The sequence below is a fragment of the Solanum dulcamara genome, chromosome 11, assembly GCF_947179165.1.
Source record: "Solanum dulcamara chromosome 11, daSolDulc1.2, whole genome shotgun sequence".
NCBI classification, from domain to species: domain Eukaryota; kingdom Viridiplantae; phylum Streptophyta; class Magnoliopsida; order Solanales; family Solanaceae; genus Solanum; species Solanum dulcamara.
Window position 1 is genome coordinate 19,801,798 of NC_077247.1, and position 20,599 is coordinate 19,822,396.

The window sequence follows — 20,599 nt, forward strand, 5'->3', positions numbered from 1 at the left end:
AAATGTATTATAGCTCACATCATTGTATTTGGACCTTTGGAGGCTAAGGTCTATGTCCTCCTCCATGTAATTCATATATTTTTACAGATATATACTGGATTAGGTAAGGCCTAAACATGGGAATCCATATGTATCCCACCATAATTTCTCCCTTAGAAGAGATTTTCAGACAGCTCTATGCAGGTATCTTTCACAAATGTTAGAACCTATTGATATTTTCTTATAACCATTTTAGATATCAGTCAAGATATCCTAGATGCAGCATTGTACACAGAAAAATAGCAGGGGACCAGCGGAGCTGGAGTAATGGTGTTGGGCTATGGAGATGAAATGGAGAAAGGATAATGCGGACACAGGTACATCCAAGGCCATCATGATCTGTCAATTACACAACAGAAAGACTGACAAGTTGATCTGATGTTCAGTGAAACCACTTTGTGCTAGAGCATAAAGTTCGAAAATAATGTTGGTAGATAACATCATCCGGGGAATGTTTAATCTTTTTGCAAATTATTCCATGACTGATACAACAGTATTTCTAGACTCCAATCTCAAGACTCTGAACAAAAAGTTCCATGTATTTGCCAGTTTGCTATTTGGTTGAATAAGAGAGTAATAGCTGAACATACCTTGAACATTCCTTCCAATTTGTTAGTGAACTGGCTGCCACACTCGGTCTTCAACTGTAACAATAATGGTAAAATTCAGCAGATGGTACCAAGGAAAAGAAGAAACAGTGAAAGTTAACATTAAAGACGGACCTTAGAAATCATGGACTTTTCAGCATCAATTGAAGCACTCTTGCCCAACAACAGTCTCTTCGCAAGATCTTTCTTGTAGAATGCTTCAAATACATCCTTACCCTGCACAAAGGTGAAAGAGAAAACAAACTCTTAGCATACTTTCAGTTCATAAAACATACACTGATCTATCTCTTGAACAACAGAAATAGACTTATACAGCTATAGATTACAAAAGTTCTCGTGTTACTACTGATTGCATTCTCATACCTGTATAAACCTGAACAAAACAAGGACTTTATCTAATGTCCCCTCCAATTCCTCCTCTGATGTACCTTTATTCCCAGCACGAAGCTTCTCGTCCAAAAACTTAGCAATCAGCTCGGCAGGTCGATTCTATTTCAAAGCAAATCCAATCAGTTTTGAGAATTGAGTAAATATTACACTAAAAAAGAAATCTTTAGTGCTTCCAAAGTGAATTTGTATTAGATCATCAAATGCAATCAGCATGTTGTCTAACTGGAGAAAGACCGCAGAAACAATACTCATAAGGCAGTGAAACCTGTGTAACGAGCAAAACTTCTACCTGGAATAGCAGTGCCTAGTATGATGATCTAGAGATTTTTACAAACTCCTCGAATGTGTTTGTACAAACCAGTACATGCCACAAAGAAAATTTACAGAAAACACAGAGGAAGTTGAATAATCAACTCTTAGGCAAGGATAAGGCGAGCATGAGTTTGCAGAATAAATAACTAGTTGACTGCACCCACGGACGTGGCCTAGTGATTAATGAAATGGGTTGAAAACCATGAGGTCTTGGGCTCAAATCCTAGTAAAGGAAAAAACACTAGGTGATTCCTTCTCATCTATTCAAGCCTTGATGGATATAGTTACTCGGCACCTATGCCAATGGGAAGCAGCATTAGGGGTGTGCAAACACCAAACCAAAAAAATGTTATTAGTTTATTGCTATTGGATTATTGGGTTAACGATTTTTTAATGGTTTTATAAAAAACAATTATCGAGTTATCGATTTGGTTTTGGTTTTTTAATATTGGGCTATTGAGTAAACTGATAACCCATATAAGACTCTAGTAATTTACTAATTTACACCAACATAAATATTAAATATTAATATCAGTACCTTATTGGTTACTACCTTTTCCCTTTAGCCTTCAATTCACATTATTGTCCTAGCACCAAAGCTCCCCTTTTTTCCACTCTATCACAATCAGCATAGACAGCACTCTAAGTACCAAGTGAAATCTTGGGTGATACATACAAGCTTACAAGTTGGCATTTGATTTCCACACTCAACCAACTCCCCTTCCCTGTATCTCTTATACCACTTCACCCAATACCTCCACTTCTCCCTATTGCATCCATATGCACCTCCCCCATCCATCTGTTATGCCATAACTGGTGAAGTAAGTTCCTTTCAGCACCACCCAATTTAGTTTCTACCACGCCATTAATACCCGCACCCCAAAGAGCCTGAGAGCTTTAAGTATTTCCGTTGGGTAGTTTTGATACATCTCTTCTCTTTCCCTTGTATTTCATTATAAAAATACCATTTACCTTCCATGCATATATGCAATTGTTTTATACTATGACAAATATACACTTCAATAATAGAATACTCAACAGTGTTTAATATAATGCACAATTGCATCAAAATATATTCCAAAAATTAGTCCTCTGGAGGAACTCTTTAGATATAATTAATTATTGGAACTACGAATGAAGTTGGTTTGATGGAAGATTATAGCATAAGGGAATAAATAGTCACAGTGCCAAATGAAAGGAGAGAGACCATGTTCCTGCCAAGTGATACAACATAATGCATCAAACCCTAGAAAACATTGTAACATGTTCAGAGCTATATCAAAAAAAAAGAGCGCTAAATAATCACACGTAGGTGGTTGTATAGTTTATTTGTGAATAACAGTATCAATAATCCATTGCAACAAATAAAAGTGAATAAAATAATACTTCCATTTGGCAGCAGCTATCCATGAAACATTGCATTGCTAATCAACACCACATTCGACCATACATCAAACAATCAACAACCTCTCATCCTGGATCAGGTGGCTCAGGGAATCCTTTGAATCTATTTTACATTATTTGGGCTCATCATCTGAATACTACATAATTTGACTTCTAGACTGGCAACAAATTCTCTACAATTAGAGGTTCTCTAAATTTCACATTTATCCTTGGACAAATATACAGATCTCCAAGCATAATAAAAGAGACATGCGGCAAACATGAACCACTCATCAACATAACATACAGCTATGTTAAACCTAACTCTCAATTATTTCTTTCCCATATGTATTATTTGCTTCCATTACAATATGTTCTTAGCTATGTTTCCATTAATTGCGAGATACTGTAGGTCTTTTTATATAATTCCATCCATTATTTTTCAGATCTACATCAGCCCCTTTTATCACATTTAACCATTGGAGTGTGGCATTTAGCAACCATGTGTATCTGAAGATCTACCTGGGATATAGTCAAACTATTTCAAACGGCCTTCTCTCATTTTATAATCTAGACTAATCAAATATGATGATCTCTAATCTACTATAACAAAAATGATATCTGACCATATCATCAATCCATATATAAGGCAGACACGCCTAGTGATTAGTAACTATACCTGGCGGATGTTTATGAGATGCTCAAATGCATCCTTGATAGTGTTACTAAAAGCTTCATTCTTAGAAAAGCTTTCTTCCCATATTGTATCAAGGGAGGCCTTAAATTCCAAGAGGCTGTGTACCATATCTTTGTCTTTCTCTTCATCTAGCACAATGCTCTGACCAGTTCTTCGGATATATGAGCTAAGGGCTTGCCTTAAGGATTCGAGATCATTGACCCTGCTAAATAGCATATACATCCTTTGGAGATCTTCAATACGATTACCATCCATCAACACTGTGAAACCCTGGAGAGATAGTTGAAGGATACAATTAAAATTAAAAAAATAAAAAACCTTGTAAATCTACCAGCAAGAAATAAATAGATAAGGTATCCCAGAATAAACACCTTATCAAGAATTGCAGAAATGTGTCGTTCTAAAAGTTGCCTCTCTGCTGTTGCTATCAGTGGTTTTCTTGTACCTGCGTCCAGGTAGAGTAAGCACCTTTCATGTTCTTCATGTAACCTTACCTGCAGTGAACAAAAAATCATCCGTTGTTGACAAAATAGGGGACATCTGTGAAATCATTAGGTAACAAAGTACTCCCTCATCCTAGAAAAGATGGTCTGAATTGGATTACGAAGGTCAATTGGCAGTTGCGAGTTTTATTTTGAAAATTAATTCACTTATTTTCCCAGAGACAATTTACAAATTTAAAAATTACAAAAAACAAAATAACCTCAAAATTGAAAAACTAATGTGCTAAAAAGTCATTTGAGCAACTCATGGTCGAAGAATATCTATTCTGAAAATAATTACTCCCTCCATCATGGAATGGCCACTTACATATTAGTATGTTCCAGAAACAAAAATAAACCTTTCTAAATTGGGAATCAATCTAACTTGAATTTCCATTTTACCCTGAATGACAAGCTTTTATAACCACACATGCTATGGCATGTTTAAAACCACAAGTTCCAAAAGTCTTATAACCACACAAATGTTATGGCATATTTAAGAGAACAAGTTTCAAAAGCCTTTCTTAAACTTTGTGCCTCGTCAAAGTACACCATATAAATTGACATAGAGTGGGGTGGCAAATTCAGCACAAACTCATTTCACCCGCCAAACCCGACCAAGTTTTAATGGATTGGGAATGAGCTATATTACAAATGGGCTAAGTTCGGGCACAACCCATCTAAACCCTTGACAAAAGCTGGGCCAAAGTCACCTATGAAGCAGCTGAAACTCAACTCATCATTGTGGATTTTCAGATTTCTAACTCCAAGTTCACCTGATATAGCTATGGGAACTGGACAGTTTCCAGTTTATCAGATAGTACCCCTTCCCTTCCTTGTTTCCAAACCATATGAACTCTCTCCTGAGTGTGTCCAATTTCTTCAGAACCTTTGCTGGTAAAGGAAATAAGGACATGACCTAAGTTGGAAGAGAGTCCAACACTGCATTAATTAACGTGTGTCTGCCTCCAAAAGAAAAATATTGAGATTTCCATAAGGCTAGCTTCTTCTTTGATCCGTAGATAATCCCAGCCCATATCATCAATTCCTTATGTTTGCTGCCCAAAAGCATATCCAAATAAGTGGTTGGTAATTGCTCTATTTTGCATCCTAGGATGTTGGCCAGTTTTGCATTTGTGCTAGTTCTTTAATGGGAAATAAGCTACTCTTTCTACAATTGACCTTCAGACCTTAGACTGCCTCCAGAATCAGAAGGATCACCCGGATATACCTGATCTGCTCATCTTTTGCCTCACAGAATATCAGATGTCATCTGCATATAGTAGCTGACAAATCTCCATGCTGACACCTGCTCTGTCACTGACTTCAAAACCCTTTATCCATCTATTTTGAGTAGCCACCCTCAGCATGTTGTTCAGTCCTTCCACGACACGTATGAATATGAAAGGGGAAAGGAGGTCACCCTGTCTCAGACCCCTTTCAGAAGGAAAAAGAACCCACAGGTTCTCCATTCACCAATATGGAGAACCTGACAATTTTGATGCAAAAACCTATCCATTTTATCCATTTGTCTCTAAACCCCATCTGTCTTAGAATGCTAAGTAGGAAGCCCCAATTTACATGGTCATATGCCTTTCTCCAAATCAAGTTTGCACATGATGCTTCCTTCATCACCTCTGAGTCTGGTGTCCACACATTCACTGGCTATTAAGGCAGCATCCATGATTTGTCTGCCCTTAATTTAAGCCATCTGATGCTTATTTACCAAATGGGTCACCACCAGTTTTGATCTTTCAGCTAAAACTCTAGCTATGATCTTGTAGAATCCACTGATGAGACTTATGGTCTAAAATCCCTTAATGATGCAACTCCATTTTTCTTGGGGATGAAGGCCAAATAAGTGGCATTGATGCTTTTTTAAAAAAACTTGGAACTCATGGGAGTGGTGCATAATACTCATAATATCTTCTTTCAATCATTGGTGCCTTATCACTGGCACAGAGCTTGATGCCCCGCAAGATTTCATTCTCCTTAAACTACCTCTGTAGCCATTCCTGCTCCTCCATGCTGATACTAGTGAAATCTTGCAGATTGAGGCCAAGTCTCTAGCTCTCTGACAGTATATAAATTCTGATAATAGTTTTGTATGAACACTCTTATGCTATCTGGATCATTAATGTTGACCCCCTCTATTTCAAGTTTGTCAATGGTGTTGAATCTTTTGTGGATTGTAGCCATTCCGTGAAAATATTGTGTATTCTAATCTCCATTCTTTAGCCATTGAACTCTCGATCTCTGTCTCCAGGCTATCTCCTCATTCTTGACCACCTCTTCAAACTCAATGGCTAGATGAGCCTTCTGAAGCAATTCATCATCTGTGAGTGCTCTTTGTTCCATGGTGCTCTCCATTTCAGCTATTTGGTTCAAAATGTGTTTTTGTGCTCCTTTCCCCACTCTTTCAACTTCCGTTTTAGGAGTTTCAGTTTGGAATTCAAGTATGATCAGGACTCTCAGTGACACTTAAAAGAGTCCTACCATACTTGCACCTTCTCCTCAAAACCTTCCACCCCCATCCACTATTGCTCAAACTTGAAATATGACTTTTTGAATTCCATATCTCCACATGTTAGAATGATAGGATTGTGATCCAATCCTAATTTTGGCAGCAGAGATTGTTTGATTTGTAGATATAGTTCCTCCCATTGATAAGAGTACAAAAATCTATCTATTCTGGAAGCACTTTCATGATTATCACTACTTCTAAGTGTAATGCCCTCCAAAGATAGGTGGGTCTATGAGTTCCATGTCATTGATCCAATCTGAGAAATCAAACATGGCACATGTGATTCTATGGTAGTTGGTTCTCTCCTCTGGATAACTAATAATGTTGAATCACCACATATGACCCATGGTCCATCAAATAAGCTTCTGATGGCTGCCAGTTCCCACCAATGTTCTCTCTTCTCCACTCTATCACATTCAGCATACACTGCACTGAGATGCCATGTTAGTTCTTGATTAATTCCTTCAAATCTAACAGTGATCATTTGATCACCACTATCCACCATTTTCCCCCTCCAGATTCTTTTATCCCACAACACTACAATTCCTCCACTCCTTCTAATAGCATCCATACGAATTTCTCTCAACCATCTGTTACGTCAGAGTTGTTGATAGTAATGAACCTCATTCCTTGCAAGTTTTGTTTCCACCACACAAATGTCAGCCCCCCACCCCACCCCCACTGAAGCATCAGATTTCACACTAAAGTTCTTTTGCTCTCCCCATTTAAACCTCTCAGCGTAAGCATGCACTAGTGAGAAAGAGATGTTGTATGGAGGTAGTATTACGTCTATGGGTAACATTAATTTTGAATGGCAAGTTATATGACACAAACCTTCTTTCAGAATCATTTTGATGCTACAAAATTGATATAGAATTGTTTGTACCAATTAAATGAAGATATGAAGAAGGGGAATAAAATACAATTTCTTGTACTTGGACTTTATGCCTCAAAACTAATTGAATAATAAGAAATAAAATGCAATCGCATTAAGTAATATATTGCAAATTTATACTGAAACCTATTTTATCGTAGAAAATGTGATGAAATATTAGCATGAATCTATGATCTGCATAGATAGATAATCATTAATTAGCTAAAATTTACATTTTTGAAATTCATGGTTGTACAAGTAGATAAATTTATAAAATTTTATAATATAACAATTATGAAGACTTGTTTGTGGCTATTTGATTAAATTTTTTTTTATTAATATCTCTGATAGAAACAATAAAATTTTAGTCAAAATGGGGAGGTTAGGTTATGACCCATCTTGAAGCCAATCTTGGCCCAAGCAAGCTTTGGGCAAGATTGGGCATTGGCCCATCTATTGATTCAGCCCATCTTGACCAGACCAACTTAGGTCCAAACTGCCCATTTGCCACCCACACAGAGGGAGTACAAGGTGAAATTATGGACGGAGAGGGTATTATTAACAAAGAGACAGTAAAACAAATCCATTATTAACATTTGTAGCTAATAACAGCAGGGTACGAGGAGTGGAGAAGCACACCTCCACGTGCTTCAAGTAATCTGGAACATCTGACTGTTGCATGTATTTGACACCTTCAGCAGCATAAAACTCAGAAGTACGCTCAAGAAATGGCTTCTCGAAGCTTTCAGCATAAATCCCTAAGGCAGTGAACATCTTCAAAAGATGGTTAAGGAGAGTTCTATCAACTGCCTCACCTAATCTGTAAAAACAAAACCAGAATGAAATATACTAGAAGACTGATATTATAAAAACATAAGTATCTTCTCGTATAGACCACCCACCAAAAAAAAAAAACCACATGTCCATTCTGATCCCAAAAGTGGGGTATGGGGAGCCTGGTATGTACGCAGCCTTACCCTATATCGTGAAGGTAAAGAGGTTGTTCTGATAGCCCTCAACTCACGTACAACAACAACAACAACAACAACCCAGTGAAATCCCACACCGTGGGGTCTAGGGAGGGTAAAGTGTACGCAGACCTGACTCCTATCAAGGTAGGACGGCTGTTTCCGAAAGACCCTCGGCTCAATAAAAGCATAAAAGCATAAAAGAGGTTAGATAAGGCATATATGAGAAAGCAAATAACGAGAACGACACGGATAAAACAGAGTAATCAAAGTACAAAAAGTAATAGATAATAACAGAAATCAAAGCACAAGAAATAATAGTGCGCTAATGTGCCTACTAATAAGGAAGAATAACGAGACTATGTACTAGCCTTCTACCCTAATGTGGGTCCTCCACACCTTCCTGTCTAGGGTCATATCCTTGGTAAGTTGTAGTTGCGCCATGTCTTGTCTAATCACCTCTCTTCAATATTTCTTCGGCCTACCCCTACCTCTCCTAAAGTCATCCATGGCCAACCTCTCACACTTCCGCACTGGGGCATCTGTGTCTCTCCTCTTCACATGCCCAAACCATCTCAGTCGCATTTTCCGCATCTTGTCTTCCACCGAGGCCACTCCTACCTTGTCCCGAATAGCCTCGTTTCTAATCTTGTCGCTCCTAGTATGCCCACACATCCATCTCAACGTTCTCATCTCGGCAACTTTCATCTTTTGAATGTGAGAGACCTTAACCGGCCAACACTTCGCCCCATATAACATAGCCGGTCTAACCACCACTTTGTAGAAATTGCCCTTAAGTTGTGGTGGCACCTTCTTGTCACATAGCACACCGGAAGCGAGCATCCATTTCATCCACCCTGCCCCAATACGGTGTGTGACATCATCGTCAATCTCCCCACTGCTTTGCATGATAGACCCAAGGTACTTGAAACTACTTTTCTTTTGGATGGCCTGGTCACCAAGCCTAACTTCTGCGCCAACTCACGTAGAGAATATCAACACATTAAGAAAATGAAACACAACAGTGAAGTAGCCATGCAGAAAATAATGGAGAACAAGTAATAATAAAACCGAAGAACATGATAGTAGGAGAAGTAGTAATAATAATAATACTGATACGAGAAGCTAGACAACGCTCGACTACCTAATAACTTTTTACCCTAATCATCTGCCTCCATATCCTACTTTCTAGGGTCACGTCCTCTGTAAGCTGCAGGTGTGTCATGTTCAATCTAATCACCTTTCACCAATACTTCTTAGGTCTACCTCTACCTCTCCTCAGACCCACCATCGCCGACTTCTCATATCTCCTCACTAGTACATTTTGCATCTCCTCTTCACATGCCTGAGCCATCTCAATTTTATCTCCCTCACCTTGTCCACCACGAAGGCCAATCTGCTTTATTCTAACTATTTTTGTTCCTAATCTTATCTCTCTTAGTATGCCCACACATCCATCTCAATATCCCTATTTTCAATTTTCACTACTTTCATCTCCTGGACGTGCGAGTTCTTGACCGGCGAACTCTCCGACTCATACAATACAACTCTCCAAAAAAATAAAGAGAAGAAAAGAAAGCCAAGCTTTAGCTATCTTCTTTTCATTCTCTCCCCAAATGAAAGAGAGAAGCTTTGATACTGCCAAACATGGCATTGAAGAGACAAAGCAATATGCACTTAAGATCTCATTCTTCTAATACTTTAGGTATTAGGAGTAGTCACTTGAACTAGTTAAGGAAAACGCAACCAAAAATCCAATAGAAACACATAAACAAACAATCAAGATGAACCCATCAATCTCAAGATCATTAAATTCAACCATGAAAGTTTCTTAACCTTTCGGTCTCAATCATCTGTAGGAGGCCAAAAACAGTTTTGTGTTCTACTTCTGAGGCAAGAGAGAGATGTTTGCGGAAAAGCTGCAAGCCCATATCCCAAAGTGAACGCACATTTGGGGTTTGTTTCACATATGTTCTATCAAGATACAAAGCTATTCCACGAATCATCAACATCTGATCACAAAAATCCTGCCAACACCTCTCAACAAGCGACAAGAAAACGACAAGATCTTCACTTTGGCCAACTAAAGAACGTAGCGCTTCAGCCATGTGTGATTCACACTCTTTTTCAATTCGTTGATATAGATTTCCACCCATTTTGTGCAGACAAAGGTCATTGACGGCCTACCAACAACAGAAAACTCAATCAGCACACATTTATAAACTACAGTATTAGAAAGCAATGCTGCAACATGCACCTGATAAAGCTTTTCCGAGTCACATGGATCAGGCTGCTTCAAGAATATCGCATTAATAGCTGACTTTAGAGTTGCCCAAGTAATTTCTTCAAAGTTTGTTGGCAATGTAGGTTTTGCTACAACAAAAAAAAATGAGTGAAAGGTTAAGCATATACAATGCACTTCATCTACATTAATCCATAGCAGTTCAATGTCATCAAAGAATAGAATGAATAAAATCTTATTGGTCAAGACTCCAGCTTAAAAGATATGAAGTTATTCATGCCAAAATAATAATAAGGGAACTTATAAGAAGAAAGGATTCTACTTGATAGAGAAAACAAACTATGTTAATCAGACAAATCCCTTCAAGTCAGTACTTAGCATTAACACAGAAAGCATATGGGATTCCAGCTATTTACTTCAGCATGCTATTAATGAACTAGCATCTAAAATTGATTTCTTTTTCTTCATTGTTATAAAGCTATAACGAGAGCCTTGTTTATTTAAAAAGCAGCTTATTAGTAACCTTCCTCTTAACGTTCTTCTTCTTTTATTAGTATCTTTGTTGTCTAATAAAAAGGTAAACAGTGGTAGGAGCACTGGAGAATGACAAGCATAAATCATTTAAGATTATAAACAATAAATGACAAGATAAATTAAATCAAAGGCGAAAAGCGCAAAAACGCTCTAAGGTCCATTGGGGCTTTAAGCCCAAAGCGCAAATAAAGCGTGGGCTTTAATGAAAAAAGGTGCAAAGGGAGAAAAAAATACAAATATATATGTTTAGTCCAACACTAATAATTATAAACATGAATGACAAATATATGACCAAAGAAATTGAAACAAATTATGATAAAGTGAAATATCAATTGTTTTAGTGTCACTCCTTGAGAAGAGGCTCATTTGCAAGGAAAAGTTTGTCTTAGAACCTTGATGACGACACTGAAGCGCACATAGAGCAAGGCGAGTGCTCAACACGTTTTGAGTCTCGCTTCAGAGCTTAAGCGCGCCTTTGACTACACTGGGTAAATGAAGTGGACTGAGAACCATGAAGTCTCAGTAAAAATCCTAGTAGAGGCAAAAATCAGGTGATTTCTTCTTATCTGTCCAAGCCTCAGGGGACAGAGTCACCCGAGTTGCTCGGTACCTATGCTAATGGGAGGTATTAAGTACCCTGTGAAATTAGTCGAGGTGCACGCAAGTTGGTCCGGACGCCACGATTATCAAAAAAATAAGATATATATAGAAGACAAAACCATGTAAAAGCAAACAAGTAAGGATACTCTACAATGACATTCTACAGTGAGATTGATGTAGACCAATTGAAAGGGATGTCCTACAGTTTGGTAGCACTGATGTTGTAGGTTTAACTGAAAGGGACTCTAGAAAGAAATGATAGGAAATTATCAAAAGGGCAGTTTCAATTCTTGAGTTTCCGAAATGGCGGAAAAAAAATAACGAATTTGAAGTTGAGTTATTCAAACTTTCTTTGTCTCGAAAGGCCTATAATTTTTTAGAATTCTTACAGACCTAGTAAAAGATAGGGCACAACGAAAAAAGATCTATATAAGAGACACCAATTAGTTGGGAAAATGTTTTTGTCATGTTAGTACATTTACTTTAGGTCCTATGCTTTCTAAGTCTTTTAGCCCTATCAGAAATTTTTATACCACTACAAAATTGAGAATGTCTCGTACTCTTTATTGTATTAATCTGTATAATGTTGGCCTGAAATAAATTTAAATGGAAAACATATCAGTGATGATTCACATATAGCCAACTCAACTTGTGAGGGATTAAGACGTAGTTTTTGTATTCGAGCTTTCTTTCTAAAATTCCCTCCTTAATAATTTCCTCATAATGCAAGGACGATTAACCATCATAAGTTTGCTTTAACCAAACATCATTATTTTGATAAAGTAAATAATGTTATTTCGATCTCACGGGAGCACCAAAGGAAAATGGAGAACGCAAGTTATTCCTCCAATATATAAAAATCGTTCTCAAGCCCCTCAAACGCGCTTTTATATCTCTCCTTCCATATAGTCCAAAGAAGAGTTGCTGGGAAGAAATTGCTGCAATTAGAAGTCTATGTCTCGGGACCTTGGATCACATGTGGAAATTTTAATACAAACAGATTTATGATAGAGAGAAGGGGATGTAACAGAATCACAAACAATATGGTTGTTATTTCCAGGTGATTGAAGACATGGAATTACATGATCCTCACCTAATTGGAGGGAATTATGCCTGGTTCAGAGGTATAAGTCATCATAGCGCAGCAAAATTAGATAGATTCCTTTACTCCATGGAATGGGAAGAGTCCTTTAAAGCCATCAGACAGAAAATACTGTCAAGAGTAGTCTTTGATCACCGCCCCATCATCCTAGAATGTGACAATTGGGGAAAAAAATGTTTACTTCAAGTTTGAGAATCGGTGGCTTGAATGGGAGAATTTCAATACTTTTAATCCAAAGACGGTGGAATGATTTCATGGTACGAGGATTACAGAACTAGCATCAAGTTAAAAATGTTAAAACAGAAACTTAAAGAATGGAGCAAAACAACCTTTTGTGACCTACTTAACAGGAAGAACAGCCCTCTCAATGAATTAGCTGACCTTGATCACACTCAAGACATCAGAGATTTGAGTGAAGAAGAGATGATGATAGAGCCACAATTCTAGTGGAACTGGAGGAATTGGCCATGAATGAGGAATCAAGCTGGAGGCAAAAATATAGTCTTATGGCTTAAGCAGGGTGATGAAACACTAGATATTTTCAGAGGATGGCAACAGCCCATAGAAGGTATAACACTACTTGCAGATTAGTAATCAGGGGAGAGGAAATTGTTGAACCTGTTGAAATTAAAATGGCCATGGTTGAATTCTACACAAAGCTATACTCAGAAACTGAAAGCTAGAGACCTCCTTTTGATTACTGAAGGGAGACAATTCCCAATGTCATGCCATTGAGGATGTATAGTATGTCAACGGATTGAGCACAATCTGTTAAGCGTGTCACAGATGTGTGACAAGGGGAAATAGGTTCTTTTTACCTCAAGTGACTATACTGCTACAAAGCAAAAGAATGTGGATACAACTGACATCATAGCTTCCACAAGGAATCAAGCTATAAGTCTTAGTGCACATGAAAATACTCACTATTATGGCTCAAAAGTTGGGGCATCCAAGCTTCTTTATGCTCAACAAGTTGATATCTAAAGACCTGGTTATTGGGTTACCAAAATCCAGGTTCAATAAAGAGAAGGTGAGTGATGCATGTGCCAGAGGAAAATATGTCAAGTCCTCATTCAAATCGAAGATGGTCAGTACAAATCAACAACTGGAGTTGTTACTCATGGTCTATGTGAACCTATGAGTGTTCAAAGCAGAGAGGGTAAGAGACAAATGTTTGTGATTGTTGATGAGTATTCCAGGTTTACATGGGCATTATTTCCTGCATCCAAGGATGGAACATTCAACATGTTATTAATCTTTGTGAAGAAGTTAAAAAGAAAGTTGAATGTCCAAGTTGCTATCATCATATCTGATCATGGTACTAAATTTGAGAACGCTAGTTTCCTTGAATATTGTGAGGATCATGAAATCGATCACAACTTCTCAACACCAGTGTTTTGAGAAGCGAGAAGCGGAAAAAAGCGATGGGGGCTCGCTTCACAGAAGCGAGAAGCGTGAAGCGAAGCGCATGCTTTTTTCAGAAAAAGCGCTATTTAGTATAAAAATAAAAAATATAAAATATGCATAGATAAATAATCAAGAACTCAAAAGACTTAGATTAAAAAGTAAATAGATAGTCAATAATCTTCATAAGTAACAACGTATAAAGCAAATGCATAACCAAATCACAAAGAGAGCAAAATCCTATTCTTCAACAAGATCCTCAAACTCTTGAAGTGCCATCAACAAGGGTTCTACTTGGTCCTCATCTTCTTCATCGGAGGACTCATCAACAAGAGTTCTACTTCTATTTGAACTTGAACCTGTAGCTACTCTTTTTTTCTTGCCCCTTAAAGTACTCCCCCTAAAACTATAAGATTAAAAGATATTTAAATACAATTAATATATCTTTAGTTTAAGATCACAAGGTTCATAAGTTTTTTTTTAATACTTTGTATCAAGTCAAAACAAAACAATCAAATTGAAACAGAAAGAGTACCAAATCGAACCTTTAGAAACTGTGAGTGTAAGCATATCATAGTATTTGTGTAGAAATAAAAGCTTTTAATTAAGAAATTATAAAAATGTTAATATTATATCTGGACGGACTAATAAGAAAAATAGTGTCAAATAAAAATGAAATGGAAAAAGTAATATAAAGTGAGCAGATCAGTAGTATTCTTATAAGTAATTTTGATTAGCTTTCTAATTAAATATTAATATTATATCTGGATTGAATAAAAAAAATAGTTTCAAACAAAAATGAAATGGAAGTGAGCAAAGTATTAAATTAATCTATACCTAATTATCAATCCTCTAAGTGTAACCTTTTGGACTTTGTGGCAGACAAGTGATTCATGCTTTTTGCTTTTAGACCTTCCTGGCAATAGCACGAAGTTAACTTTATAATTTTTCTTAATATACAATTATGAGGAAAAATATGAATGATTTTCTCTATAAATTTTTTTAATACTGAGATTATTTTCTTCACTACCCGCTTTTTCCAAATAAGCGAGCTTTTTTCTCGCTTCTACATGAAACGGGCTTCTCGCTTCTCCCATGAAGCGCACGCTTTTATGAAATCGCTTCGCTTCACGGTATTGAAGCGCTAGAGCCTCGCCTAGCTTCGCTTCACGCTTAAAGCGAGCGCTTCGGCGCTTTTTCACAACACTGCTCAACACCTAGAACTCCTCAACAAAATGGTATTGTTGAGGGGAAGAACAGAACCTCGGAAGACATGGCAAGAACTATACTCATTGGAAGTAATCTTCCAAAGTCGTTCTGGGTTGAAGCGGACAACACTGCATGCTACATCATCAATAGGTGCAGGATTAGACCCTTGCTTGAGAAGACTCCCTCTGAACTTCGTAAGGCAAGAAATATTAACATCACTCATCTTAGAGCCTTTGGCAGTAAATGTTTTGTCTACAACAATGGAAAACAATCTCTAGGAAAGTGTGATGCAAAAAGGATGAAGGAATCTTTTGTGGGTATTCATCACATAGAAAGGCTTACAATGTGTACAATGAGAGGACCTCATGCGTTGAAGAAAGTGTCCATTTGATGAGTCTGACAGCATGAAGGAGAAAAAAACACAGTATGATGATGATGATGTTGAAATTGGGCTCACACAGAGCTATGATGATAAACCATCACAACGACCTCATAAAAATCCTGATGAAAAAGGCGTCACAGTACAAGAACCTTGTTCTCTAGAAGTTGTCCAAGATGAGAATCGATAGGGAGAACTAAGCAAGTTAAAAATGTCAATAGACATGACGCTGCTGTCCGTGAAGTGTGAAGTGAAATACAAATTGGGACCTGTTTAGAAAATGCTCATGGAGCTTTCTCATCTCTTCCTCTTCTCTCTCTTCGACTATAGTTCTATCATGTTGCTCTACTTCCTTTTAAATTTTATTTTTTTTCACTTTCCCTCCCAGACCCCACTTATGGGATTTCACTGGGTATGTTGTTGTTTTCACTTTGTGCCACCACGACTTGAAGGTAATTTTATAAAGTGATGGTTGTTAGACCAACTATGTTGTATGGGACAAAGTGTTAGCCAGTCAAAAACATAACGAAAATGAGGATGTGGAGTGTGGGCGTACTGGGTTGAGATAAGACTAGGAATAAAGATATTCGAGATAAGGTGGGAGTGGCCTCCATGGCGACAAGATGAGGGAAGCGAGACTGATATAGTTCATACATGTGAAGAGGAGGTACACAAATGCCCTAGTGAGAAGGTAGTGGATCTAGGGAGAGGTAGAGGTAGGCCAAAAAAGTATTGGGGAGAGATGATTAGATAGGACATAACACACTTGCAACATACTGAGGACATGACCCTAAATAAGAGATTATGGAGGTCGAGGATTAGAGTATAAGGTTAGTAAATAGCGGAGCATTGTCTGATTTTTCTTATCAATATTATTATTTTTACTTCTCCTACTAACTTATTCTTTAGTTTTTTTTATTACATGTTTCCTTTGCTTCGATTATTGTACTACTTGTTATTTTTTCTCCATTATTTTCTGTCGAGCTTCTTCACCACTGCATTTCCTTTTCTTACTATTTTTATATGCTTTTCTTGAGCCGAGGGTCTATCGAAACAACATTTCTCTCTTCACAAGGTAGGTAAGGTTGTGTAAACACCATCCATCTCAAAACTCCCTTATGGGGATTACACAGGATATGTTGTTGTTTCCTATTTGTTTATTTATTAGTTGGGTATACTGGGTAAGTTGTTGTTCTTGTTGAATCTTCTTCAGTTTGTCAATTTTTTCAATTTGATAATGCTCTTCAGCTTTTCTGTCCTTTTTTATCTTTAAATGTTTTTGTGCTTCTGTTTTCTTTTATTTTATTTTTTGTCTTTTTGCAGTTTGTTAATTTATTTAATTTGGTAATCGTATTTTTTATCCCTTCTCTATTTTCTTTGATTTTGCTTGTCTTACCATGATTATTAACTCTTTACTTTTAAAATTGAAAGACTTACAATAGATATTACTTTGTTGAGTTCTTGTTTGTTTAATTATTTTATTTATTTGTGCAATGCTCATCTTGAGATTCCTTTAAGATTGTGCTTCACTTCAATTATGCAAGTGTTTCGCTTCTCGCTTCATGTTTTTTAGTGAAGCAGGCCCTTGTGGCAATTTTCTGCTTCGCGCATTCAAAACACCGGCCGGGTATAATAAGTTCAGTATCAGAGCTGCCTCACTACAGATTAGGCGAAGCAAATGAAAGATTTTTCTGACTATGCTGTTTGAGAAAGAACCTTTCAGCAGTCACAGATCTGGTGTTGACTCACCTTTACTTGGACAGTTTCAAGAAGGTTGGCAGCATAATCACAGAATTGGTTTTTATAAGTAACATGACCACAAAAATTTGGAAACAATTACAGGCCACAGCATTTTCGTCAATGCAAGAATTCTACGATGCATACTAGTTATTCCTTATTTTCATATTTTACTTCTCATGTCCTTGATGGCATCTTAATGAGAAGAATGCATCTGTAGTTACTGGTAAGTAACTTCTTTACTAGAACAGCCACCCTCACATAACCAACCAAAAAGAAATTCTCAAGGGGAAAGATGCATTTCATACACAATAATTTTTTTCGTCCTGTTAATAAAGTAAACAAATTCATTGATATGCTAGGAAACAAAACTCAGCATACAACAGGTATACAAAACATTTGTGAACCTACACCAAAGAACAGTTCATATGCAATACTTTGTAATGGTAATGTATATCAAAATTGCTGCTTTCTTTCAATTCTCTTGTAGCATGACTTGATTCAACACTATCTACCCTGTGATTTAAAGGTTGTGTTTACTTCCCCTCAGGATTGGAGAAATCCACAAGCAGTCCCTTTTAGTTAAGATTTTGATCTACTGTGTCCGTGAACGCAAATAAAAAAAACACAATGATTAATGATTCTTCTTGTACAGATGTCTCCATCAGAAAAGGATGACATGTCGCCACTTAATGTGCTTCTCAACCTCCTTTTGCATTGTCCAGTGGCTGCAGACCTATGGAACATGTTTCACCCTATTATTGGACTCAGTTGAGCCATGAATCAGACGATCAGAGAAGCTTATGAATGCTGGGGTTTATGGAGAGTTGATATATGACGACCAGCGCTGCTTGTATTTTTTGGTGTGTTTGGATAGAAAGGAATTGCAGATGCTTTGATGGAATCTCGACCTCAAACCACTACCACAGATCAGGGTTTTTTCTCGGTAACTAATATGGAAAGTTAGATGTTTACTTTTGACTTCTGTAAATAGATATGAACAACTTTTTGATGATGTTAGTTCCCTGCTCTTAGCCAAGTTTATGATGGTACTTGAGCTAACTCACCTCTTATTGTAATTTTGCATCTTTTTGATGTCTTTTTAATATGTCATTACTTCACCAACAGAAAAAAAAAATGAAGTTCCGCACAAGCTATGGAAAGCTGTGAGGAAAACACAAGAAAATATGTATGCATAAAATTGGCCAACTATTGAAGCACTGGAAACTCAAGACTGCAGGAAACTAAGATTCTCTCGTTGGCTATCAAGCATATGCAAGGGTAAAGAAATTTAGCTCTAGTCTAAACTCGAGCGTGTTGAGAAGATAATATAAGCTAAAATGAAACATCAATAACAATCCATGTAAATTGAGATAGCATTCACAATTCCATGAAGGACTTATTTTATTAAAACAGCATCATCATAATATCTTTGCCAACCAAATGTGCATATGAGTTCCTACAAAGTTCTTAAAGATTACTCATTAGCACACTATCCAACGAAATTCTATCGTACAGTAAAATGATAGACTGAATTTCTCAAGTCTAACTTCAGTATATGTGCTAGAGAACAACAGCTGGGAGAAAATCACAGTCTTTACCTTTTAGTTATATCTTTAGCATAGTTTTACTTCACCACATTAACTATCCCTTATCAGGTTAATTCAGAACTAATACTTGACAACTTAGTATCTGAAAATAATACAATCCCTCTAAGAAAGTACAGCCCTAATTGCACATAGTTTCACAATTAATCATTTATTTCAGGTATAAAATGTCTCATTTTTTCTAAAAACCCTTACTCAACCCTAATATGAGCAAGGAGCATCACAAATTAGAACTAAAGCAGCAAAAGAGGAGAGCTTCAAGTACTTTTGAAAATTCCAATCTTTATAAAACCGAATACTTGTACAAATACAATTCTAGGCTCCAATGCTAGATGCAGTTGGCTATATAAATCATCACTCCCCATTTAGCTCCATTGAGGCCAATTTCATTCCAGCAATCAATTTTGTTAAAAAAATTACAGAGGTACTAAGTCGAAATCATACCTTTAAGGAGCTTAATTACGAGTTTCTTAGCAGGCTGAGGAGGGGTAGCTTTCTTGCGAGACAAATTGGACGTAACCCCACCACCAACTGAGGAGGCCTCGATGTTGGAATCCTCCATCATGGAGGAGTTTCCAGAAGGGTCGTCAAGGTTATCGATATCGGAGGAAAAGTGAACGTGCTGACCGTTTTTGTTGTCAATAGAACAAGCTAGAGCTTGTGACTTAGCCTTCTTCATGGAAGAATAAGCTGGGGCTCGGCCGCCACCGGTGGTCGGAGTGGAGGAGGACGATGATGAGGGATTTGTGGAGCTGAAGGGTGATGAGCGCTTTTTGGGCTTGGTGGTGGGTTGAGACATAGACGAGAAGAGAAGTGTTTAAGAAGAGCTCATTTTGTTCTTCTTCTTTATTATATTTGTTTTTTTATTAAAAGAGAAGAACAAACAAGAAAGAAACCTCCTTAACCCAAATGAGTATTCATTTATGTTTATGTAATGTATAATAAAAAATAAAAAAACAGCTTTTCCTTTCAATTTCCGTTTTAGCCCAATTCTACAAAAATGATGATAACAGAAATGAGTGATAGAATTGGTTTCAAAGAGGAAGATTCAAGGAAATTGGTGAAAATCAACTTGTTTCAAATTCTAATAAGTATTTTATCGTTTTTTAATTGAATTATATATATTTAAGATTTAAACTGAAATTTTAACAAATTAAGTAAAAGCTTTGTTAAATTGAAACATATATTTAATATTTAAATAGAAACTTAAAATATGAGTTAATGGTAAGATTTGAGATTGAGCAATGAACAATAACGTTTATCCTAGCACATTGTGTAACTTTATCTTCAATATATTCTTTAACTATAAATAAAATTGATACACAAAACATCATGCAACATTTGTATCATTTCACAATTTTTTAACAATTAAAAGGAAAATAATATAAGTAGATACATTTAAAGAAAGTTTGTAGAAATAAATTGAAAGTACATTGAATTATATATAAAAGTGAGAGAAGAAGAATGGTATACTTGATTTCATATCAATTGTTCTATAGGCTCATAAT

General features: G+C 36.8%; 1 protein-coding gene across 1 annotated transcript in view; it reads right to left on the reverse strand.

The window, feature by feature from the left end:
- Window positions 1–19,995, reverse strand: part of LOC129875270 (cullin-4-like) — a 31,517-nt gene extending 11,522 nt beyond the window's left edge. Inside the window, exons 1-9 of the mRNA XM_055950722.1 lie at window positions 19,536–19,995; window positions 10,535–10,650; window positions 10,114–10,460; window positions 7,949–8,129; window positions 3,801–3,923; window positions 3,412–3,699; window positions 1,011–1,136; window positions 762–863; window positions 630–683 (exon numbers count right to left, since the gene is read on the reverse strand). Coding sequence (XP_055806697.1) covers window positions 630–683; window positions 762–863; window positions 1,011–1,136; window positions 3,412–3,699; window positions 3,801–3,923; window positions 7,949–8,129; window positions 10,114–10,460; window positions 10,535–10,650; window positions 19,536–19,890 — 1,692 coding nt within the window. The 5' untranslated portion in view covers window positions 19,891–19,995. The remainder of the gene's footprint in view (window positions 1–629; window positions 684–761; window positions 864–1,010; window positions 1,137–3,411; window positions 3,700–3,800; window positions 3,924–7,948; window positions 8,130–10,113; window positions 10,461–10,534; window positions 10,651–19,535) is intronic.
- Window positions 19,996–20,599: the final 604 nt, after the last annotated feature.